We start from the raw sequence: 27,193 nt of genomic DNA on the forward strand, positions 1-27,193 counted from the left end.
TATTGTGTTAGTTTCTGTTGTACAGCAAAGTGAATCTGCCACAAGTATGCAGATATCCCTCTTCCTTGGATTTCTTTCCCATTTAGGTTATCACAGAGCAATGAGTAAAATTCCCTGAGCTGTACAGTCTGTTCTCATTAGTTATCTAATTCACACATAGTAGTGTATATACGTCAATCCCAGTCTGCCAATCTATCCCAGCCTTCTTTTGCTCCTTAGTATCCATACATTTGTTCTTTACGTCTGTGTCTCTGTTTCTGCTTTGTGAATAAGATCACCCATACCATTTTTCTAGATTCCACATATATGTATTAACATCTGACATTTGTTTTTCTCTTTCTTATTTACTTCACTCTGTATGACAGACTCTGGGTCCATCCAGGTCTCTGCAAATGACCCAATTTTGTTCCTTTTTATGGCTGAGTAATATTTCATTGTATACAGGTACCACACCTTCTTTATCCATTGCCTTTGTTGATGGAGATTTAGGTTGCTTCCAAGACATCAGCAATTATTGAGATACTATTACTATTAACTGAATTTTGGGTCACAACTTTTAACTGTCCCTTCATTAGCATAAGTGTTAAGCTTCTTATCATTAAGTATATCAACAATTGCCAAGTTAGGTAGATCCCCATTTTTAAGAATGAAAATGTCATCTCACTTTAACTCCGTTTACATATAACCCAGTTTACAGAGTATCACATCTGAACAAACCTTTATGCTATTAATGTGTTTTGAAACACAGGCTATACACCCTTATCAAAACTTCTTAGGGACTCAGGTCCAGAGATAGGAGAGATCTTTCTCCTCTCCCATCTTTCTGCTCATGGGGCTTAAATGGGAATGGCTCAGTAGGCCATGCCATCTGGAGGGACACATGGTGTTATTGAAAGCTACATGGCAAACAGGGAGAGTTGCATGGGAATATGGAAAATTCATACATCCCAGGGGGCCACATTAGCTCCCCGAATTAGCTGCACAATTACCCCAGTCACACCAAGTTGTCACCAATGGTGACAGAGATCCTAGAATCAACTTAATGAACCATTTTCAGCTTTATGGTAACAACCCTGTGTATGCAGACACGCTTGATGTCTCCCTGGGACCAGACATATGCTTACTTGCAACAAAATCTGCTAGGTTGGTTTGTATATTTAAATAAAGGAAATGTGATTAATGACAACAACATGTCTTCCTCAGAACACTGCTTTGTCAACATTATTCAGTCAGTCCAACCTATCAAGAGATCCCTGAAGAACAGGTATTTAAACTGTTTATTCATATGACTAGTCTTTGCTCCTTGGAATAAATCAATATAGATGTCAGAAAAATATTAGAGACTGAATTTTAGAAAACAATGTTGTCAATTAAAAAATTGTTATTGTCTTATTTTAAGGTGAGTGAAGGGAGTGAAAGTCACTCAGTTGTGTCAGAATCTTTGTGACCCCATGGACTGTAGCCCACCAGGCTCCTCTGTCCATGGAATAAGGTAGCACTGGCCAATTAAAAATTCATCAGATATAAACTCATTTCTTAAAACATGAAGACTTTGTTTCTGTTTAGAAAATGTAATTCAATTTCTCTTTTATCATAGTCTACAGCATCTGACTTCCAAAGCTACTCACAAAACATGTAATAGTTATTTTAAGCCACTTTAGGGGTACAAAACTGAAAAGGTGGTGGTCCATTTCTGCAAGGACACATAATAGATTGTAAAGTTCCACTGGTAATTCTGATGCACAAAATCACTGTTAACACACTTCAGCTTAGTTCTCAAAATGATTATACCATGATAAAGATAATAATCAATATAGTAGAAATCTGTATTAATGTTAGAAAGAAAATCCCAAGATATCTCTCAAATTGGCCACACAACATCTAACAGTTACTGTAAGGAATTGTTATATGTACCCACATCTATTGAAAAATCCAAATCATAATAATCTCTATTACAATAAAGTTCTATCTAAAGTAAACTTAATTAGTCTCAATAATGAAGTCTCTTCCTAGGAAATTAGGTTCTCCAAAAGGCATATTTACTTTTTTAATTTAGAAGAGCACTGTTGGGTGTACTTTCAAAATTGTTGTTAATAATAATAATGAAAGTCAACACTTATTGATCACTCACTGTGTGCAAGGTACTGAGAAAAACACCTTGAGTGATTGTCTTATATAATATATGCTTCACAATGGCCCTATGAAACAAGTGTATTTTTTTTTCCATTTTATGGAGAAGGAACTGAGGCTCAGAGAGGTTAAGGAATATTCTGAAGATCACACAACGGTCAAGTGGCAGAGTCAGGGCAAGCCCAGCCCTGTCTGCAGAGTGAACGCTCTGCGCTACTTCATCTCTACTGGAAACATGAATGAGATGCCTAATGGAATTAACGTGAGACTCTGCCTCACTCACCTCCAGGAGGGAGAACAAATAAGGGAAGGAAGAAATGAATGGACAGACTACTTTGATCTCTGCTGAAAGCCACATCCCAGGGCTATCAGTTAATTTCCTGCCCTACAATTCTCTACAATTTGACTTACTACAATATGACCCAAAGGTACTAATGTTAAAATGGACTATTTCACTTAATTGGCTATTATAACCTTGAACTGATTTCATGATTGTAATATATACAAGAGCTTCATTGGTGGCTCAGTGGTAAAGAATCTGCCTATCAATGCAGGAGATGCAGGTTTGACCCCTGGGGCAGGAAGATCCCCTGGAGAAGGGAATGGCTATTCTTGCCTGGGAAATCCCATGGACAGTGGAGCCTGGTGGGCTACAGTCCCTTGGGGTTGCAAAGAGTGGGACACGACTGGGTGACTAAACACCACCAACAATATACACAAGGTTCTCACAAATGAAAGTTAAAAACTAGAGATAGAAGTGGGCAGCCATCAAATAGCATAGCACACTTATTTTCACATTACCATGTCTGGTAGTACACTGACCAAAGGGAAAACCTTCAGCCCCTTTTCCCTGAAGCATCGGAAATTTAAAATATTCTGAATAAGAATGAACAACATTCCTTGGAAATTGTTTTCACTTGTTGGGGAAATGCAAGGACTTTTATATTCTTCGTCATTTAAAAATCCCTGAATTTGGAAGTAGATATAAACATTTTCTTCTGTTTCTCTTGCAGTTAGTAAATATGGGATATTTTCAAACTACTGCTTTAGATTACTTGTGAAAAGAATTATATAATTTCGGAAGTGAATTGGAGACAACTCCACAGGTGGAGGGATGTATGGGGGTAAAAAAAGAAGGATTCTGAAGCCAGACAGACATAGGATTGACTTCCTGCTCTGCTTCCCAGGTGGCTCAGATGGTAAAGAATCTGCCTGCAATGCAGGAGACCTGCGTTCTATTCCTGGGTCAGGAAGATCCCCTGGAGAAGTACATGGCAACCCACTCCAGTATTGTATTCTTGCCTGGAGAATCTCATGAACAGAGGAGCCTGGCAGGCTACAGTCCATGGGGTTGCATAGAGTCGGACACAACTGAGCGAGTAACACATTCTGCCATAGACATTGTATAAGGCAAGGTGAGTTGGTTTACTTTGCTGAGTCTCATTTTTTTTCCACATACAAAATAGAAGTGAAAATATCTGCATCATTCAATTGTTCAGTTCAGTCACTCAGTCGTGTCTGACTCTTTGCGACCCCATGAATCACAGCACGCCAGGCCTCCCTGTCCATCACCAACTCCCGGAGTTCCCTCAAACTCATGTCCATCGAGTCGGTGATGCCATCCAGCCATCTCATTCTCTGTCGTCCCCTTCTCCTCCTGCCCCCAATCAGGGTCTTTTCCAGTGAGTCAACTCATCGCATGAGGTGGCCCAAGTATTGGCGTTTCAGCTTTAGCATCAGTCCTTCCGATGAACACCCAGGATTGATCTCCTTTAGGAGGTCTAAAATGAGAACGTGTTTTATGTGTCTATTGTAGCTACTTAGAATATATTATTTTTTGTCTCAATCCCTTCGTCTTACAGTTGAGAATGGAGAATTCTGTTGAGGTCAGAAACTGACATCCTGAAAGCTATAAAAACTTGAACCTAGGTTGATGGATGCAAATTATATTTTTTCCCAATATTATACATGAATTTAACAAAGAATTTGTGGATTGTTTTAAATACAGACATTTTACTTCACTTCTCATTTCTTGCCGTTTTCCCAGGATACAGCAACTTCTGGTCCACCAAGGATACATATAGCTCATTATAATCCTACAGAATCCAGGAAGAAGAAAGTCAGCATAATTCATTTGGCTCATGATCACTCTTTAATAATGAACTTAGTAACAGGCCATGTCTCTTGACAGTCAGTGTTCATTTTACAGGGCATTTCTTCCTCTTTTGGTAATGATTCAATGGAACTGATGGTTAATATTTAGATACCATCTGATAAGGTTTCCTTTACAAAACACTGCAATACATACACACTTGGGAATTGTCACGGTTGCCATAGGCTCAGATTATTGATGCTAGAAGAAAGGACAAAGGTTAGCAATGGCTCTCTGCACAAGATCAGGAAGCTGAAGGCAGGTACAATCGACTTCTTCAGTTTATTCAGTGTCAGTGCTGGGTTGATAAACCAGGTAAACACCTGCTTCTGATTTAGCTTAGCACTTACTACACTCTGTTGAAATTAACTGTTCCTATTAGAATTTCTAATTAAAATATCTATTAAAATGTTTCCCTATTAGAAAGTAACCACCCTGAGAATCAGTGAGGGTCTGCATTGTAGTCAATTTGAAGTTCAGGCACTTAGCATAGACTCAGTAATAAAAGTTATGCAAATATCTATTGTTTAAGTAACACAAATAATAATAAATATATTTAAGGAAAGACTTCTTTTTCAACAATCAAGAACATTTTCTCTTAAGCTTTTTCTATGAAGTATGACTCTAAAGTAGTGGGATTTTCTTTTTATAACAAACACCCCCAAATGTACAGGCTGAAAGTGAGCCATCATTCAGAATTGTTACCTGTGGAGATGATTGTTCACTGAACCCATCAGTGGCAGGATGACTCAAAAGCTTTTTATGACTCCTCTGTTGAGATTGCCTTCAGGGTGTGTTCACAAGGCACATTAGAAAAATCAATCTCATTATTGTTCCACTTGTATTTTGTCTCCAAATAGCATTCATCTGTTTTGCTCACCCACCTTATTTACTTGGCTCTGAATAAGTTTAGGCTGCTTCTAAAACCAATTCACCTGGAAAGGATCAAGATTTACCCCTCGCTAAAACTATTTTTAAAATTGCTTCAGGATCACTTGGATGGATGAATAAATTCCCAGGGTGACTAATCTGAAAGCAGCAGAGACTAAAGATGAATAAATTTTTGGCATATTCATTTACACAAAAAATAAATCATACAACTAAATATTTTATGTTTCCTTAATCCGTGGGCAGTTGGTATCATCTATCTAACAAGGAAAGAAATTGAGCACCAGGAAAAGTGATTGTCACAAGACAAGACCTTTTTTGTGCCGGCTTCTCTAGTCCAGTGGTTTCCAAACAGAGGGATTTTTTTTTTCTCACACATGGCCCTAGGGAGTGAATATTTGGCAATATCTGAAGACATTTTTGACTGTAATGACTGGGGGAAGGGGGGAAGTGCTACTGGCATTCAGCAGGTGATGCCAGGGGTGCCCTTGAATATCCTACAGTACATAGAAAAGCCCCCCAAAACAAAGAATTATCCGCCCAAAATGTTAACCATGCTGAAGCTGAGAAACCCTGACTTAGGCTGAGAATTTTGACTCCCAGGCTCTTTGGTAGCCTTTGCTAGTATCAATATTACTATGAAGTAGAGACAGATGCAGACAACAAACTTATGACTAGCGGGGGGTAAGCTGAGGGAAGGGATAAATTGAGAGACTGGGATTGACATGCACACACTACTATATATAAAATAAAGAACTAATAAGGACCTACTGTATAGCACAGGGAACTCTACTGAATATTTTGTAATAGTCTATATGAGAAAAGAATCTAAAAAAAAAAAAAGGAATGGATATGTGTATAACAGATTCACTTAGCTGTATCCCTAAAATTAACACAACATTGTAAATCAACTACACTCCAATAAAAAAACTTTAAAAAAAAGTCTCCCCCTGTCCCCATGTTTCCCTAAATAAAAGCATGCACGTGAATTTTTCTTTGGTGATGAAAGAATAATTTTTTTCCATGCTGTTTTGCCACTTGAAATTTTCTCTCTGCCTTCGGCTCCTTTACCAACGAGTACTAAATTGTCAGAGAGGTTGCCTGGAGATGTATTTGGCATCTTAAAAGTCTAATTGGCAGGAAAATTAAAGCAACTTAACATGTGTGTGCTCTTCGGAGAAATGTGCTATTCCCACCCTATAATATTAGATCTGAGAGACAGCTGGGGCAAGAGCAGCTGGGACTTCTTGCTCTGTCATTTCATCAACTTACTATAAAATTGTCCCCTCTCATTGCAAAACTGAGAAGGAAGACAGGAAAAAAACGGGGCAAAGGCCACCCACACTTAGCAAAAGGTTGCTTTGCAGCTGTCTTTCGGGAGTCCCAAAGGTGGTTTCCCTTTTGTCTATTCAATAAATGAAGGAATGCACTTCATTGGATACATACTTTTGAAAATAAATAATCTGTCTTGGCATATACATTGTATAGGACAGAATGTCAAGCCTAAAAGCATTTTTTCCACTTCAGGTTTTTTAAATGAAAATATGTAACATGTAGTTATCAAATGTTCTCAGAGGACTTGCTGAATTTTATGGTCAAAAGAGAAACATTTCAAAACCAAAAATAAATGAATGGGACCAAATTAAACTTACAGACATTTACACAGCAAAGAAAACCAGAAATAAGATGAAAAGACAACCCTCAGAATGAGAGAAATTATTTGCAAGTGAAGCAACTGACAAAGGATTAATCTCCAAAATATACAAACAGTTCACATAGCTCAATATCTAAAAAACAAACCACTAGTTAAAAAATGGGAAGAAGACCTAAACAGACATTTCTCCAAAGAAGACATATATATGGCCAACATACACATGAAATGATGTTCAACATCACTAATTATTAGAGAGATGCAAATCAAAACTACAATGAGGTATCACCTCACACCAATCAGAATAACCATCATCAAAAAATCTGTAAACAGCAAATGCTGGAAATGGTGTGGAGAAAAGGGAACCTCGATGCATCATTGGTGGGAATGCAAACTGATACAGCCACTCTGGAGAACAGTATGGAGGTTCCTTAAAAAACCCAAACTAGAACTACCATATGACCCAACAATCCCATTACTGGGCATACGCTGAGAGAAAACTATAATTCAAAAATACACAAGCACCCAATGTTCATTGCATCACTATTAACAATAATCAAGACATAGAAGCAACCTAAATGTCCATCAACAGAGGAACGGATAAAGAAGATGTAGTACATATATACAATGGACTATTACTCAGCCATTAAAAGGAACAAAACCATGTCATTTACAGAGATGTGGATGGACCTAGAGACTGTCATACAGACTGAAGTAAGTCAGAAAGAGAAAAACAATGTATATTAACATACATGTATGGAATCTAGAAAAATGGTATAGATGATATTATTTGCAAAGCAGAAATAAGGACACAGATATAAAGAACAAATGTATGAATACCAAAGGGTAAGTGGGCTTGGGATAGATTGGAAGATTGGGATTGACATATATACACTACTGTGTAAGCAGATAACTACTGAGAACCTACCGTATAGTACAAGGAACTCTACTCAATGGTCTGTGGTGACCTAAATGGGAAGGAAGTCCAAAACAGAGGGGATAAATGTGTGTGTTTATATATGATTCTCTTTGATGTACAACAGAAACTAACACAACATTGTAAAGCAACTATATTCCATTAAAAATTAATAAAAAAGAGAACCATTTCACCTAATGTTTTGCTATCCCCCCTCCCTCACATAAGCAATTGTCATTAACACCAGTGAGAACACAAAGTGTCGAATGTCTGCTGCTGGATCTTTCAAATCTCCATGAAACTCTCATTCATTGGCCTAATCTGAACTTCATTGTCTACAAGCAATCCCCAAACCAAGCACAGTTTTCTGCCTTAGAAGAGATGCTTTTTTACTATTTTCAGTGGTCTATGACTGGACCACTGAATCCACATGGATCCATGACTAGATCTAAAAAAGTAGATCACATTTAAATAAAGAAAATAGATGTGCTCTTCATATTTGGGCAAAACATTACAATGGTTTGAGGAAAGGTAAAGGGTAGGGAAGGTCAGGGTACTATTGTCCTGAGATATTAGATAAGTCATTGCTGCCATTTTTCCTTTCTTTGAGCGCCAACAGCGTGTGATGTCTACAAGTCAAAATGTTAGTACTCTGTTGCAATCTGCCTTGTACCATTCTGTAACTGTGTCCATATAAATCTCACATTCCAAGAAGACTGCCCTGCAAATCAAGGACAAGAATCAAGAGGAAAGTGTTTTCACTCTACACCATGCCTCTCCTGTGCCCACTCCAAGCCCACAGCATGGTCTTGTTACATTCTTGTTATTGAGGTACTGGCTAACTCAATAAATGGATGGATTCTTATGCTGAGGCACTGGGGGGAAATGCTTTTGTTGGTTTTTAAAAAGAAAAATTAAAATTCTTTAAAGGCATACCATAAATAACATCCTAGTCACCAAATGGTTGTACTACATTTTCCCCTCCCCACCTCACCATGTGTAAATTTTATCTGAATTTTTAGCAAGGATTGCAGAAGGAAAAACCCCCCAAATGTCACAGAGATAAGTCATGCACTCTTGGGGAAGAAAAAAACTTTCCCAAGTACAACCACCAAAGAAATCCCTCAAGAAAAACACTAAAGAAGATACAAGATCTAGAGCAAGCTAAAAGAATGTAAATGCTCATTCCGAGACAATCATGAAACCAAGTAAAAAAGTTCCACATTGGGTATTTAAGCCCAACTTTTTTCTCTAACCTCAATTGGAAGATAAAGAAAAACTGGATGTAAAACTCTGCCTTCCTGAGATGTGGTACATATATACAATGGAATACTATTCAGTCATTAAAAAGAATGAAATAATGCCATTTGCAGTAATATGGATGAAACTAGAGATTATCACACCAAGTGAAGTCAGAAAGACAAATACCACATGATTATCACTTATATGTGGAATCTAAAATATGATACAATCGGACTTATCTATGAAACAGAAACAAACTCGTAGACATGGATAACAAACTCGTGGTTGCCAAGGGGGAGGGAGCTGGAGGAGGGGTGGATTGGGAGTTTGGGATTAGCAGATTTGGGGCTTATTCATTCTAATAATAAACAACATTTATTGTTTGAATGAATAAACAAAAAGGTCCTACTGTATAGCACAGGGAACTTTATTCAATATCCTCTGATAAACCATGATGGAAAAGAATATTTAAAAAGAATGTATGTATATACATGTATAACTGATTCACTTCATTGTACAGCAGAAATTAACAAAACATTGTAAACAACTATACTTTGATTAAAATAAAAAACTTCCTGCATGAGCAGGAGTAAAGTCATGTATTCTCATAGAGGCTGAGAGAAGACTACATTTCTACTTACTTTAAGTGCTTCTCTCTTTTCAACATACACACACTTTTTAGGTCTAAAGCTGTCCACCTAGTGCCAGTAGGAGCAGTAAACAGTAACCCCTTGAAACAGCCTTTATATGCAGAGCTCATGTCATAGAAACATCAAGATGCCCCTGAACATGGTTTATGGCTTTAAGGAATCTCTCAGTCTTTATCAGATTCAAGAATCTGTGGCCATATCTATTTGGAAGCTGCTTGGACACATTGTTGAAGTACAACACAGTGGTCAATGAGTTGTGTGTGCTTCAAAGGTGTGAAATTTCAGCTCACCAATAAATTCATGTCATGTCAAAGCATGCAGATATGTACGAGGTAGCCTGCTCTGCCTGTGAAGAGCAGTAAGAGTTAAGTTCATTAAATAACCCCCTTAACTGCTCACCAATAAATTTAAAAATAGCACTAATTTTCCTGGCTATTTTCTAGCAACAGATCCACCGTGTCTTCCCTGAATCCACATATGGTCTTTGTTAACAGACTGAACTTAGATTGAACCATGCTCTTGACGAAGTTTCCCTACAGTCTATTCATGACAAAGTAATTATTACAGATATTTTATTTGGAGAAATAGGAAATATAAATTAAACCCTTCCAAAATGAATCCCAAAGATCTGAAAGATGTATTTTCATGAATCACTTTTTGTGGCATTATGGTGTTAGTTATTTTCATGACTGGTTCATTTTTGAACCTGAGCTAAATCATAAGAGCAACAGCTTTTCTGTTTAGTATTCTAGATGAGCAGCAGTTATTTGGTGAATTTGCTCAGTTTTACATTGGCCAAATCTCACATACATTTCCAAAGGGCAGCCTGTGCTTTTAGCATCTACTACTGAAATCACACATTACAATCTCACCTCCACATACTGCTCCTTCAGGATAGGATGCCACAGCTCCAGAAACAACTTGTAAGCTTCTTTTCTTTTAACAGCTGAGGCCACAGGGAAATAAGTGATGAGTGGGTGGGAGGAAGGAATATTTTAAAGCCAAAATTCAAGCTATACTTGTGCTTTCTGGGGGGAAAAAAGTCAATTATGACAAGAAAATCTCTAGCAAGTCCTATCTAATTATTTTTAGTACTTTAAAATAAGTTAATTAGAAATAGGCTATAATCCCAGACATACAGGGCAAGAGCCAGAAGATTTGCCCTTCATATAATAAAGCCAAAATTAGTGTCTTCAGTTGATATGTGTAGTATTTTCTTCTGAAGTCCTCCCAGGCCAGATAAACTGAGAAAATTTCATACATCCAACTTTTAAAAAATTGCTATTATATTGAAAAGATTATGAAAGAAAACATTTTGTCAACTGAATGTAAGTTAAAAGCTGAAATGTCATTGCCTAGAATGATATTAGCAAGTTATTAGAGATTATTTAACAATTTTGTTAGGGGGAGCCCACTTCTAGCAGGGATGATTTGGCTTATATCATCTCACTTAAATAAGCACTTACACTTGTTGGAATCACCCTTGGCAATTAATAGATCAGTCATCCAAAGCAACACTGCAGACAGTGACTGCAGCCATGAAATTAAAAGACGCTTGTTCCTTGGAAGAAAAGCTATGACAAACCTAGACAGTGTATTAAAAAGCAGAGACATTACTTTGCCAACAAAGGTCCATGTAGTTAAAGTTATGGTTTTTCCAGTAGTCATGAACTGATGTAAGAGACGGACAACAAAAAAGGCTGAGTGCCAAAGAACTAATGCTTTTGAACTGTGGTGTTGAAGAAGACTCTTGAGAGTCCCTTGGATTGCAAGGAGATCCAACCAGTCAATCCAAAAGAAAAATCAACCCTGAATACTCATTAGAAGGACTGATGCTGAAGGTAAAGCTCCAATACTTTGGCCACCTGAGGCAAAGAGCCCACTCAATGGAAAAGTCCCTGATGGTGGGAAAGATTGAAGGTAGGAGGAGAAGGGGTCAATAGAGAATGAGATGGTTGGATGGCATCATCAACTCAATGGACATGAATTTGAGCAGGCTCCAGGAGATGGTAAAGGACAGGGAAGCCTGGCATGCTGCAGGCCACAGTGTTGCACAGAGTAGGCGGGACTGAGTGACTGAACAACAGCATCCAAAGCTGTGTCTTCCAAGTACACCCAGCACAAACAAGCCTTCAGGGGCACTCATTCAACCAAGACTGAGAAAGATATAGCTCCCCCTGCCTAAAAGGGCAAGATAAATATTCAGGTGAAAATATGACTGTTGGCCACCTCACCTGCTGCTTCTTTCTTCCCTGAATAAGTTGTAATACCTTGAGGAAGAAGTTGGAATGTTCACCAATATCAAAGAATCAGGAATTCCCTTTACACAATGCTGTGTGCTCACATTTCTTTTCCAGTTTCAATCCCTCTGGCTTCTACCACCTGGGATTCCTTATACTCATCATCAGTCATTTCCAATCCCTGTCCAAACAGATAGGCAGAAACCTCAGCCACGGAGAATGCTGATTTTCAGTATGACTCAATCTGATTAGCTTGCTTGTCAACAGACAAGCCTTGGGCTAGTTTTTCACCAACTCTTTGAATTGTCTCATTGTCAAAATGGTCTGGGAATCTGCACAGATACAGTCTCAGCTGTTTTAATGAGGAAAAGAACAATAAAACAAAGCACATATAAAGCCTAATTCACATCAGAGGTTTTCAAACCAAATGGAAATAAGTGCACTCAAAGTGGGTAAATAAAAAGAAATTTAAAAGCAAGTCCTGACATCTGGAAGCTGACCTGACTTTCACAACAAGGTCATGTTCTCTTCCTGTTGTTGGACATACTCTCCCAGAATACCAACCCCAGACAAGATTATTCAAGATCGTGAGAAAGTGAGATAAAAAAGATATTTTGTAATTTTGTCTCAACACAGAAACATCACCCACAAAATATGAAACATTGACCTCTCTAGACTAAAACAAACTACTATGACTTCTTTACCAGTTATAGCTTATCCTCACCCTAGTTCTATAGATAAGACATATTGAGATAGCCGATTATAGACTTGTTCTGACAGCTTCCAACCTAGTGAGGACCTCTGCTTCCTTTAAACCTTCCCTCAAGTCACCAGCAAGTGCTTCCTACCCTCTCTTACTGGGATGTTCATGGTTTCCACAGTCTGTGTCTTGACTAAGGCTCCCTCCTCGCAGTCTCAGAAACCTCTTGCTCAACTGCTTGTCAGTTCACATCACAGTTCTTTTCAAGTCCCAAACTAGCCTCCCCTCCCCAGTTGCTGGCTGAATGTCCACCCTATTGTGCCTTGACCTGGCTGACTAAACACCCCTGTTGTCTGGACATTTCCTCTGTATTCCTTCTACCCCCATCAATCTCCCTGCTCTTACGTCTTTGTGAGTGCCAACTATCCACTAGGTTAGTTTTTCTTTAGATATTAAACTCCAGCAACTCCATCTAAGAAAACGGAGCTCCAGAGAGATTTACTAGAGTGAGTAGACCTCTATCCTAAGCTGTGTTTTTTTAGGAAAGTATGTTTTTTCTCTCTCTTTCTCTCTCTCTCTCTCTCTGTCACACACACACACACACACACACACACACACACTCAGCAGGCACTGAATGGGTATCTGACTTCTCAGTAGCTTGGCAATTCTCTCTAGTCTGTGGCTCTCCTGCTACGGATAGTGAAAGGTGCCTGTCTACATTTGCCTGTACTTTAATCTTACAACATCAGCAGACTGAAGGAGAGCAAAAGCTTTTATGTGCACTCCTGCTTCAAAAACTCTTGCGTCAAAGTTGTTAAAAAAGAGTTATAGACAGCCCTCCCTCCTTCCATACCCCAGCATGACCTGGGCTAAAATCACTCTTCTGTCACAGAGCCTCATGGTTGGAAGCTGTTACAGAATCTTTTTTTTTTTTTTTTTTTTTTACTGTTTGAAATCAGGGCTAGAGGGCCATTGGGTTGCAAAGAGCCGTGATGTTAATTGGTGCTGAAATGTTAATCAGTTTTGGTGAAAGACACAGAGTCTAGAAGTTATTAAGGCTTCTGCCATGAGGTGTGCTTTAGACCCCAGGGGAACAAAGAATCGCTCCCAGGAGACTTTGTCTATGTTTCTGAAGCACAGTCATCCAAGATGTGAGAGAGAAGATACAAGGAGAATAGCAGAGGACCATTATTTGGATCATGATGGAGGCTGAGTGCCGAAGAACCAATGCTTTCAAATTGTGGGTCTGGAGAAGACTCTGAAGAGTTCATTGGACTGCAGGGATACTGAACCAGTCAACCCTAAAGGAAATAGACCCTTAATATTCATTGGAAGGACTGATGCTGAAGCTGAAGTTCCAATACTTTGGCCACCTGATGCAAAGTGCTGACTCTTTGGAAAAGACTCTGATGCTGGGAAAGATTGAAGGCAAAAGGAGAAGGGAGTGACAGAAGATGAGATGGTTAGATAGGACCACTGACTAAATGTACATGAATCTGAGCAAACTCCAGGAGATGGCGGAAGACGGAGGAGCCTGATGCGCTGCAGTCCATGGGGTTGCGAGGAGTCTGATATGACTTAGTGACTGGACAATAACAACTACAACAATTATTTGGAAATAATTGATGATGGGCAGTTCTACCTTAGTGATAGGACAAGAAAATTTGAACTTAGAGGAGTCATAGCTTAGATTTAAGGAAGAAATACCTGAACCTGGGGTGGGGAGGGACTGATAGATAAATCTTGGAGTTGACTCTCTTTTTAGATTGCTTAAAACCAAGTGCATCTGTGGGTGGGGACAGCTGAGGCACACCTTGTCTGCAAACAAGAGCAGTGTTACTCAAAGTAAGCCTCATGTGTTAGAAATTAAACTCTTTAAGCATCAGACTCATGAATCATAACCTCAGAGGGTGGCATAGCATTGCTCAGTTTGCCAAGCCCTGGGCTAGAAGAAAATTTGCTTTCTGGAGCTTCCTTCTGATTTACAAGGCAGATTCCTTCTTTAAGTGGTTCAAAAGACCTAGATTCTTTTTTTAAACTGAAGTATGATTGATTTACAATATTTGTTAGTTTCAGGTATACAGTAAAGTGATTCCATTATGTATATACTTTTTTCAGATTATTTTCCATTATAGGTTATTATAATATATTGAATACAGTTCCCTGTGCTTCACAGTAAATACTTGTTGCTTTGGGCTTCCCTGATGGCTCAGATAGTAAAGAATCTGCCTTCAATGTAGGAGAACCGGGTTCGATCCCTGGGTTGGGAAGATCCCCTGGAAAAGGGAATGGCAACTCACTCCAGTGTCCTTGCCTAGAAAATCTCATGGATGGAGGAGCCTGGCAGGCTACAGTCCAAGGGGTTGCAAAGAGTTGGATACAACTGAATGATTCCACTTTACTATCTGTTTTATATATAGTAGCTTATACCTATTAACCCTATACTTCCAATTTATCCTTCCCTCTCTTTCCCCTATATTTTCTTTGGTAACCATAAATTTGTTTTCCATGTTTGTGAATCTATTTCTGTTTTGCATATAGGTTCATTTGTATTATTTTTTATATTCCACATATAAGTGATATCATACATTTGTCTTTCTCTGTGGGACTTTCTTCAGTTAGTAAGATAATCTCGAGGTCCACCCATATTGATGTAAATTGCAACATTTCATTCTTTTTCTGACTGACTAATATTCCATTTTGCATATATATGGCTTCCCCAGTGGCTCAGCAGTGAAGAATTCATCTGCAATGCAGGAGACACAGTTTGATTGCTGGATTGGAAGATCTCTTGGAGGAGGAAATGACAACTCACTTCATTATTCTTGCCTGGAAAATCCCATGGACAGAGGAGCCTGGCAAGCTACAGTCCGTAGGGTTGCAAAGAGTCTGATACGACTGAGCACATTTGCTCAAGTGAGCATGCACGCACATGTGTACACGCACGCACATGTGTACACGTACGCACACACACACACACACATATCCCTTACCTTTCTTAAACCAATTATCTTTTGATAGGCGCTTGGACTGTTTCCTTGTCTTGGTTATTATAAATAGTGCTGCTATGAACACGAGTATATCTTTGCCAATTAAAGTTTTTCCAAAAGACCAGATTCTGATTTGATCCCAGCACTAGCTCACACTACCATCTGAACAAATTATTTAGCCTTTTTGACCTTTGGTTTTCTAAATTGCAAATTGGGAATATCATCAGTTGAATAAATGAAGCTTCTAATAAATATATGTTGAAAAATGAAACATGATACCAGCATCTTGTAAACAATGATTATTCTAATACTCATTTTACATAATGTCCTTGATATTCTTTCTCCTTAGGCATATGTAGCCTGAGAAGGCAGCCCCTTTTACAGAATAGACTGATAATAGATCTGCTCTACAAATGCTCTGAGCATCGAAGAATTGATGCTTTTGAATGGTGGTGCTGGAGAAGACTCTTGAGAGTCCCTTGGACTGCAAGGAGATCAAACCAGTCAATTCCAAAGGAAATCAACCCTGAATATTCATTGGAAGGACTAATGCTGAAGCTGAAGCTCCAATACTTGGGCCACCTGTAAAAAGAGCCGACTTTTTAGGAAAGACTGATGCTGGGAAAGGTTGAAGGCAGGAGGAGAAGGGAACAACAGAGGGTGAGGCGATTGGATGACATCACTGACTCAAAGGACATGAGTTTAAGTAAACTCCTGGAGTTGGTGATGGACAGGGAGGCCTGGAGTGCTTCAGTCCATGGGGTTACAAAGAGCCAGACATGACTGAGTGACTGAACAACAACAAATGCGCTGACATACTTGGCCACGTGGTCTGGAGGTGGAGCCAGAAAGCTGTTCTTCATGAAGACTGATGTCCCCTGTAGCAGCTTTTGAACCATTCTGATTCCCATTCCCTCAGTGAGGTGTTTCTCTGCTCCCCAGAGCTGCTATGCTGAGTGGTGCTGCAAGGGAACAGCTTCTCAGAGACCAGTCCATACCTACTGAGTCCAGGCACTGACGGGATAAATCAAACAGCAGGAGTGTTCTCTGGGGAGCTGTTGTGAGCTGGGGTGTCTCCACTGAATGGAAAAAAGACCATTGTGCTTGCGAAGCGGAAAGAGAGAGGGCCCCGTGAAGGTCAGCCAGGAACAAAATCCATAGAGCATCCCAGGCCCAACCTCTGACCCCCTCCATTCAAGGTTCCAGAGCATCATGTTATGTCGGGAACAGTGCAGGCTGAGAGCTGGTTCACTCTTCCATGTTGTTTCTTGCAGCTTGATGGTCACTGACTCATCCGAGTCTTCCTGTCCATTTTCTGTCAGCATTCCTTGGAGGGCAGAAATCTGTCTGCAAGCTGGGAGACCTGGATTATGATTCCATTTTTGCCAACAGCTCTGTGACCTTGGGCTACATTTTAGCATTCCTTCAGCCTCAGTTTCCTTACTAAATGAAAAACAGTCAAATGAGCAATAGGCACAAAGCAAGAAGGATAGAGCCAGGTCATCTCAAAGTTCCCCTTCTGTTTTATTACTCAACAGCAGTGGATCCCTGGGGGACCCCTGACAGCATGCTATCTTGAGGCAAAGCCTACACTTAATATCTGCTCTTTCATAGCCTTGCCCACTCCACTTCCACCATACTTTACCTTCCCAACGCCTCAGATCTGATTCTGCCCTCCAAGATGACAAATGATGTACTATATACACTCACTGCTAAGAAATGTGAATCTCACCTAATTTATAGAAGTAAACATGGGACTAGGAGTCAGACCCAAATAATAATCCTGCCTTTGCTAAACTAATATGGGACTTTGAGCAAAGTGCTAGACATTTCTCAGGCTGCGTTTCCCATCTCTAATGGATGTGATGCTTACTTTGTAAGGCTGCAGGGAAGATTAAATGGACACAATTCGTGTGAAACACTTAGCACAGTGCCTGGCACAGAAAGAGGGCTCAACAAATGTAGTTGCCTTCCTTTCCTCAGCTGGAAGAAAGTGGAGCTTATTAAAACCTATCCACATCCTTCTACCTTACCTTCAAGGCAGTGGCTGTGATCATGAGAATAAATGGGCAGGGCAATTAGTATTAAACAGGTGTGTGTGTCTGTGTGTGTGTGTTTAGTCACTGAGTTGTGTCTGACTCTTGTGACCCCATGGACTGTAGCCCGCTAGGCTCCTCTGTCCATGGGATTTCCCAGGCAAGAATACTAGCTCAGGTTGCCATTTCTCTCCTTCTTTCCAGTGCATCTACCCAATCTAGGGATTGAACCAGCGTCTCCTGCATTGGCAGGCAGACTCATTACCACTGAGCCACCATAGAGGGTACTTAATAAATTATCATTACTTCTACTGTTATCTTCATCATCATCATCTAAATTGTTGACTTGTGTAAACACTGTCTAAATTAATCCTGCATCAATTTACTTACAAAAATGCACTGCTCCTTAAATATTCTGACAGGTGGTCTAATGAGTTTTTTTAACCAAAAAACCTATGATTTAATAAACTTCCACAAATTAGAGAAGGACTTGACTCAAGTTATGCACCTTCTTTTTAAGAAGGTGTGAATTCCGTGGGGGTGAGGTGCAAAAGCTGGTGTTTGAAAAATAAATTAAAAATAGGTCTTAAGAAGTTAAAATCTGTGTCTTTTGGCATTACTAAAATGTAGAGAACGCATCTGCAGTATTTGGAACCAGTAGCCAGATTGAAAGTTACGGTACCTAAATCCAAGCTGGATTTAGTTTCCCTGAAAGCCACCCACATCTTAAAACACTGTTTTCTAAATTCATGTGCTCAGAGTTTTGTTAACCCAAATATTAGACATACTGAAAAATTATAGAGAAACCTGTCAGGTGCAGAAATGTAGGATTTTAGAACTCAGAAAGATCTTGGAGATAATTGAATTCAAACTCCAAATTTTACAAATGAAAATACACCAAGTTCCAGACAAGTCTTAACATTGCCTAGAGACTTCCTCTTTGGTGGCAAAGGACTTTCTGAATGAGCAGATCTGGCACAATAGCAAAAGAAAAGTGTGCAGAAAAAGTCTTCTTTGCGGGCTTCATCACTTGGTGAGAAGAGAAAGGAAACATGTTTTTGGAGAGTCAAGTGTTCTTTCACTGTTTCAGGAGTAAGTCACCTTTGCAAGGCATCATCCGAGGACTGACAGTGATATTTCCCTATAGAAAGTGAAAGTGTCAGTTGCTCAGTCGTGTCAGACTGTTTGTGAACTCATAGACTGCAGCCCACCAGGCTCTTCTGTCCATGGAATTCTCCAAGCAAGAATACTGGAGTGGGTATCCATTCCTTTCTCCAGGGGATCTTCCCAACCAGGGATCGAACCCAGGTCTCCTGCATTGCAGGCAGATTCTTTACTATCTGAGCCTATCTATCCTAGGCATACCCAGAAAGCCGAAATATGTACAAACCAAACTAACCCTCTGAATATCACATTAACACCACAGGCAAACACAGGCTCTGCAATTGGTTTAAAAGAAAGTCTTTGAGTACTGAGACAAACTGCACTGAGAATGCTTATAGCATAAGTATGATGGTCAGATTCAGACATATTCACAAATCATTTGTAAGTCATATGCATAATTCTAGAGACAAAAGGTTGACTCTACCTATAGGGTCTTCATTTCTACTTTTTAAATTCTTTTTCCACTCCCTCTTTTCACTGATTTGCTGTTGTTGCTGTTTAAACGCTAAGTTGTGCTGACTCTTGTGACCCTGTGGACTGTAGCCCACCAGGCTACAGTGTCTGTGGGATTTCCCAGGCAAGAATACTGGAGTGGGTTTTCATTTCCTTCTCCAGGGGATCTTCCCGACCCAGGGATCACTGAGCCAACAGGGAAGCCCCCTTTTTACTGATGTTCATGTTGCATGCTAAGTTGCTTCAGTCAGGTCTGACTCTTTGCAATCCTATGGACTGTAGCCCTACAGGCTCCTCTGTTCATGGGATTCTCCAGGCAAAAGTACTGGGGTGGGTTGCCATGCCCTCCTCCAGGGGATCTTTCTAACCCAGGGATGGAACCCACATCTCTTATATCTACCTGCAGGTGGATTCTTTACCACTAGCACTACCCAGGGAAGCTCCCTTTTTACTGAAACAACTCTACTATTCCAGATATATAAGCCAGAGGCAAATGAGAAGTTCTGAATTAGAGCAGATGGCTGAGGACATTCTGTCCAAATTAATTCCATGGGGTGTTAATAAGTGTTATCTGGAAAAAAATTAAGTGCTTGGGAAAAATTGTATTAGTTAAATTTAAATAGGATTATTCACTAAAATACTGGTTAGTGCCTTTTATATGCTAATGTGCATTGTGATTCTTTTGGGAGAATTGTGTAGATATACATTAATATTTTCAATACTCTCCTAACTTTTCTAATCTTTATTCTATAAATCCTATTTTGTTAATGCTGTACTAGAGCATATGTAACCAGAAAGAAGTTCAATTTATAACTTATAAAATTCTACACTGCATGAAAGTCCATAAGAGAGAAAAACAAAAGTCCTTGAGTAGGTTTTCTTGAATAGATTTTCCTTCTCGGCTTCCCAAAGACTATTCTGTACACAAGTATGGAATCAGGGTGTGATTCCTGGCCAAATGCAAAGTAGGCAAATTGTATGGAAAAGTGTTTTCCTAAGCATAGACTAAAACAGCAGAGGGTAAAGCTGGAAGGGAAAATTCCTTTCAGGCCCAATATGTAGATGTTGGAAGTAAAGATTTTTTTTTTCTTAATTAAAGTTGCAGCAAGAATGAAGAAAATTAGTCAGTCACCCTCTCCTGCCCCTTCCCCACCTCTAGTGGGGATTTCTTAAAATCTCGGAGCTCTATGGGGTAAATTTGAAAACAACACATTCTTCTGTGTATATAATGCCCTCATTTTTAAATAGGTAAGATAAGTGGTAAGTTGTTATTTATGAGAACAATTAATTTTTATAGAAGGTGGTTCTATTAAAGAAATAGTCTTCTTGTTCTGACGAACACATTGATGACTAACTTGAATGTAGGCTTAGGGCCAGGGAGAGAGGTGTAGTAATCTAGAGGAGAGAGTAGTGTCTCCACTGCAATACAGGGGGAAGCGGGTAAAACAGGTGAGAAAAGGATAAGGAGACGATTCCGTCAGAGGACCTGAGTCTAGGATGAATAGTGGTACGGATGTCATCAGAAGATATTCCAGGTCAGGAGATTCGTAATTCCAGATGAATCTGAAGTTCAACTTTAAATCGTCTACATTATGATTATAAAACCTCCCTTGTCTGCTCAGATCCTTAGTAAAGTCTGAATAAACCATTATATAGCAATTAAGCAAGAAGTAAGTTTCACATCTCTTGGAGAAGGAAATGGCAACCCACTCCAGTGTTCTTGCCTGGAGAATCCCAGGGACGGGGGAGCCTGGTGGGGTTCCGTCTATGGGGTCACACAGAGTCGGACACGACTGAAGTGACTTAGCAGCAGCAGCAGCAGCAAGTTTCACATCTCAGGTTATAGAGGGTGGAACATGGACAGGCCACCTTGGACAATCAATTCATAAAATGACACAAATCCAGAAGAGCAAGGGCTTATTCTGTATGCATGGAAGAAATCTAGACATCAGCAGAAATTTTAGGGAAGACTTTACACTTGCATACAGTGTACAGTGAAGGGTTGGGAATCTTATTTGTATTGAAGGAACAGGGAGAGTCTAGCAAATATCTGAATAACAGAAGGAAGTTATAATTTTGTATGGAGGAATTTTTCCTCTCCAAGGTTCTGTGCCTGTCATTGCCAAAAAATATAATATTTCCCCAAAACATTAATGTATATTCCTAATGATCAACTGGCCACCTTGACCTGGATGTCTTTCTAGTACTTCAAATTTAGCGTGGGGCTTCCTAGGTGATGCAGTGGTAAAAAACCCGCCTGCCAGTGCAGGAGACACAAGAGACATGGGTTCATTCCCTAAGTTGAGAAGATCCCCTGGAAGAATAAATGACAACCCATTCCAGTATTTTTACCTGAAAAATTCCATGGACAAGGAGCGCATGGGTGGGCTGCAAGCCATGGGATCCCTAAGAGTTGGACACAACTGAGGGACTGAGCAAACAAATTTAACATAATCCTGATTGGATCTTCCTCATGTTTTTACCAAGTCCTTGTATCTTTGTTTTTTGCCTCTGTGAATGCATCCATCACTTATTCTATTTCTCTTTTCTCACATTCACACCACATAGCTAAATAGTCCTTCTAACTTTTGCTGGGGCATACTGTCCCCTTCTCCATTTTCTCACTTCCTCTCTTGAGCTTCCATATGATTGCTAAAACAGTTTCATGCACTTCTTAACTGCTTAGTCTCTGCATTCCATTTACCCTCCATGCTTCACCTCTTATCCACTGCAAATGCAGACCTGGTCAAATCACTCCACTGTTAGATATCATTTTCTAGCTCCCCATGGGTCATAGGATGACATTCCCTGTAGCCTGCCTAAAAGTCTTCATACAAATCTGTTTCTGCCCCTTTACTAATTTCACCGGCCATTTCCCACCATCTAGCATTTTCACCTGTAAAGGCCATCCATAGTATTTCCACTTCTCAGTCTTTTCATTTTCTTGTCTTTCCCTACAAGACCTTGAGCAAAACATTCATTCTCTGTCTCCTTACCATAATTCAAAATACCAATTAAAAAGCTGTGATAGGAACCATGCTTGCTTTTCAATGTTTGCCTTGTTTAATATTTTAACTCAAAAGAATAAGCAATATGTACAACGATACATGTTGTAATTGGGAATGAGTTACAGACGTTTTTGCTAATTGTGGTTGCTAATTGTGGCTCACAGATGACCACTGCCCTACAGGTGTGTTGGGGCTTGACCAGTAGAATGCCTACTCTCTGGAGATTGATTGTTGCTTTGGATAAAGTGTAAAGACATAGAACACAATTTGGGAAAAATGAGGTTTGAGTCTTTGGTTCACTATTCATTGTCCAAGTGACTTTAGGTAAAACATTTCATGTCTCTGAAGTTTAATTTTTATCTGTAATATAGTATCTACTTCCCAGGATTATTATGCAGGTCAAATGGAATCAGGTATGTGAAAATACTCTGAAAACAGTAGAGAAAGAGCTTTGTTATATATATAATGCTAAGCACATATGAAAAGAAGTGTTATGAAAAGATAACTAGATATGGAGTCAAAATGCATAATGTGGGAATTCCCTGGATGATCCAGTGGTTAGGTTTCCACACTTCCACTGCAAGGGGTCCAGGTTCGATCTCTGATTGGGTAACTAAAACCCAGCAAGCCATGTGGTACAGCAAAAACAAAACAAAAACTCCATGTTCCTGTGGGTTGATCTGTGTCCTACAAAATGACATGGTGTTATTGTTGTTGTTTAGTTGCTAAATTGTGTCCGACTCTTTGCAACCCCATGGGCTGTAGCCCACCAGCTTCTGCCTCCCCTGTCCATGGGATTTCCTAGGCAAGAATACTGGAATGGGTTGCCATTCCCTTCTCCAGGGGATCTTCCAAACCCAAGGATCCAACCTGCATCTCCTGCACTGTAGGTGGATTCTTTACTGCTGAGCTACCAGGAAAGCCCACAAAATGACATACTGAAGTCCTAATTCCCAGCACTGTTAAGTGTAAACTTATTTGAAAATAGGACATTTACAGACGTAATTAAGTTAAGATGAAGTCACTAGAGTAGGCCCTAATCCAATATGACTAGTGTCCTTATAAGAAGAGATGACAGAGAAACAGGGAAGAATATCATGTTAAGATGGAGGCAGAGATGGGAGTGATGCATGTGTTAGCTAAGGACCACAAGGGGATGCCAACTATCACCAGAAGTTAGGGGAGTGGCATGGGAAAGATTCTCCCACAGAGCCCTCAGAAGGAGCCAGCCTGCTGACACCTTGATTTCAGACTTTTAGCCTCTGGAACTGAGGGGTGGTAAATTTCTTCTGTTTTAAGCCACCCAGTTTGTGGCACTTTGTTGTGACAGCCCTGGGAAACTAACATACACGGGTGTGAATCAGCTCCATCACTTAACAGCTCTTTGATGTTGGGTTAAACTGCTTCAACTCTCCCCTTGAGAACTTAAGGACACTTACCTTTCTGTGATAGTTTCTCTGAGACCGCTGGCCACCCCTTTGACCACGGTGCTTGCTTTGGGAGTCAGCACCACCTGAGATATGAAAAACGATCCCTTCTTCCTTCTCTCAGTGATGGACGCCTGAAGAAACTGGATCAATTTTTCCGGGTCTGTGGTGTTGGCCCAGGGTGCTGGCATCATCTGCCCAGGCCAGAGAAAGGGCACTTCCAGAGCCACTGGACTGTGGTAGAAGACCAGCACTTGATAGTCCTTCTCCCACAGGTACTTCAGACTCACTTCCTGGGCAAAGATCGCTGGGCACATTTTATTCCCATAGATGTCTTTCAGCATTTGGACCAGTTTTTCATGGTGATATTTCTGCATCCCATAAAAGTGGTTGAAGTCCAAGAATACTACCTCCTTATGGTGATCTGTGAGGAATGCATTGATCTCCTCAAGACCTTCATTGACTTTGGCACTGAACAAACCATGAGCAAAGTAGAGTTCATTGTCGGGGTCTCTAGGCTTGGTGGAAATTCGAAGATCAAAGTAACGGATCCCAGCTCCTAGCTGACCAGTAAAGTTCATGGTTTGAGTGGCTAACCATTTTCGCATCAGCTTTTTGGCCACAGTCCCAAACACAGAGACAAAATTCTGGACAGTTTCTGGCTGTTCAGGCCCCACTGGAGAGGCTTCATCAATGTAGAAGCTGAAGGAGTCATGAGATCCTAGAAGAATAAGAAGGCACAACATGGTTACATTTCAGTCCTTTGTCCTACCCAACTTCTTTCCCTCTTGCCGAGTCCATATTTCTGCCTCAAATGAGCCAAGGGAAATGCTAAGGAACATTTAACTAGTACATCCAAGTGTCTTAGAATTTCTTTTTTTTAACCTAGTATGAGGCAGTAGGATGTCATCACTGACTCAATGGACATGAATCTGAGCAAACAAAAACAGAAGATGTTAAGAAAGGTGGCAATAATACACAGAAGAACTATACAAAAAAGATCTTCATGACCCAGATAACCACAATGGTGTGATCACTCACCTAGATATCTGGAAGACAAGTGGGCCTTAGGAAGCATCACTACAAAGCAAGCTAGTGAAGGTGATGGAATTCCAGTTGAGCTATTTCAAATCCTAAAAGATGATGCTGTGAAAGTGCTGCACTCAATATGCCAGCATATTTGGAAAACTCAGCAGTAGCCACAGGACAGGAAAAGGTCTGTTTTCATTCTGATCCCAAACAAGGGCAATGCCAAAGAATGCTCAAACTACCACACAATTGCCCTCATCTCACACGCTAGCAAAGTAATGTTCAAAATTCTCCAAGCAGACTTCAACAATATGTGAACCAGGAACTTCCAGATGTTTAAGCTGGATTTAGAAAAGGCAGAGGAACCAGAGATCAAATTGCTAACATCCGTTGGATCATGAAAAAAGCAAGAGAGTTCCAGAAAAACATCTACTTCTGCTTTATTGACTATGCCAAAGCCTTTGACTGTGTGGATCACAACAAATTGGCGAATTCTTCAAGAGATGGGAATACCAGACCACCTGACCTGCCTCCTGAGAAATCTGTATGCAGATCAAGAAGCAGTTAAACTTGATATGGAGCAATAGACTGATTCTAAATTGGGAAAGGGGTACATTAAGGCTGTATTTTGTGACCCTGCTTATTTAACTTGTATGCAGAGTACATCATGAGAAACATTGGGCTGGTTGAAACACAAGCTGGAATCAAGATTGCTGAGAGAAATATCAATAACCTCAGATATGCAGATAACACTACCCTTACGGCAGAGAGCAAAGAAGAACTAAAGAGCTTCTTGATGAAAGTGAAAGAGGAGAGTGAAAAAGTTGGCTTAAAACTCAACATCCAGAAAACTAAGATCATGGCATCTGGTCTCATCATTTCATGGGAAATAGATGGGGAAACAATGAAAACAGTGACAGACTTTTTGGGCTCCAAAATCACGGCAGATGGTGACTGCAGTCATGAAATTAAAAGACACTTGCTCTTTGGAAGAAAGACCAACCTAGACAGCATATTAAAAAGCAGAGACATTACTTTGCCAACAAAGATCCATCTAGTCAAAGCTATGGCTTTTCCAGTGGTCATGTATGGATGTGAGAGTTGAACTATAAAGACAGCTGAGCACCGAAGAATTGATGCTTTTGAACTGTGGTGTGGGAGAAGACTCTTGAGAGTCCCTTGGTCTGCAAGGAGATCCAACCAGTCCATCCTAAAGGAAATCAGTCCTGAATATTCATTGGAAGGACTGATGCTAAAACTGAAACTCTAATACTTTGGCCACCTGTTGTGAAGAACTGACTCACTGGAAAACATCCTGATGCTGGGAAATATTGAAGGCAGGAGGAGAAGGGGACAGCAGAGGATGAGATGGTTGGATGGCATCACTGACGCTATAGACTTGAGTTTGAGCAAGCTCCAGGAGTTGGTGATGGACAGGGAAGCCTGGTGTGCTGCTTTCCATGGGGTCGCAAAGAATTGCACACAACTATGTAACTAAACTGAACTGAATGAAGGACGGGGAAGCCTGGCATACTGCAGTCCGGCAAAGAGGGGTTGCAAAGAGTCAGACACGACTTAGTGACTCAACAAGAATAGTACACAGAGGGGTCCAACAGACCAAGTGGTTTGTACAATAATAATTTTTAAAATCCCATTTAATCAATATTTTAAAATTCAAAAGATCATCTTCTACTTCTGTAAACCAAGAATTTACTAATTAGAACAGGCTTTCTCTTTTTAAAAAAGATTTTTGATGCAGACCATTTAAAAAAATCTCTATTTATTCTGTTACAATACTGTTTCTGTTTTATGCCTTTGGATTTTGTAGCCATGAGGCATGTGGGATCTTAGCTCCCCCAACTAGGGGTCAAATCTACACCTCCTGCATTGGACAGCAAAGTCTTAAACACTGGACCACCAGAGAAGTCCAAGAACTGGTTGTCCATGTAGGTGGCATAAGTGACCATAGAGTAGAATTTATAGGGACTCATCACTTCCCAAATGCTTTGTCTAAATCTTTTCCTTTCCCTTTATTTTGGGTTGATTTTAAGCCTAGTGGGCTTATTTCAATGAATAAAGAAGCCTGTTTCATAAGTAGACAATCAGTATTACCACCTATACTTTGGAAAGCACAGGAGGTCATAGGAATAGAGGAAGAGAGAAATAAGGTGAGAGAAAAGTACAATACTGGTATTTTAACATTATTCTTGACCCTGCATTTGGGCAACTGTGAATGTACATGAAGTCAAATACACTTTAAATATTGAATAAACAATTACTTTTTCTTGCAGGTTAACACAATTAACAGTATTTAAAAATTAGCTAATAGACTATTTTCTTCACAGATAGTTCCTCTCAAAAAAAGTGAAAGCTCTCTTTAGAGTTACTTCAAATCCATAAATGTAGCAATGAACACGTGTATGATTTATCTGTGAGTACAGATTGCCATTTAAAATATTATTGGAACCAAAAAGAAAAGTTATTTCAATTTTATTTTTAAAGCCTCCTTTAATTCTT

General features: G+C 39.8%; 1 protein-coding gene across 1 annotated transcript in view; it reads right to left on the reverse strand.

Moving 5' to 3' along the window:
- PLCXD3 (phosphatidylinositol specific phospholipase C X domain containing 3) overlaps positions 1 to 27,193 on the reverse strand; it is a 194,610-nt gene that overhangs the window by 45,949 nt on the left and 121,468 nt on the right. The window contains exon 2 of the mRNA XM_055422122.2: positions 23,660 to 24,368. Coding sequence (XP_055278097.1) covers positions 23,660 to 24,368 — 709 coding nt within the window. The remainder of the gene's footprint in view (positions 1 to 23,659; positions 24,369 to 27,193) is intronic.

This window comes from Moschus berezovskii, chromosome 18 (assembly GCF_049115385.1).
Source record: "Moschus berezovskii isolate FMDL1 chromosome 18, NW_MosBer_1.0, whole genome shotgun sequence".
NCBI lineage: Eukaryota > Metazoa > Chordata > Mammalia > Artiodactyla > Moschidae > Moschus > Moschus berezovskii.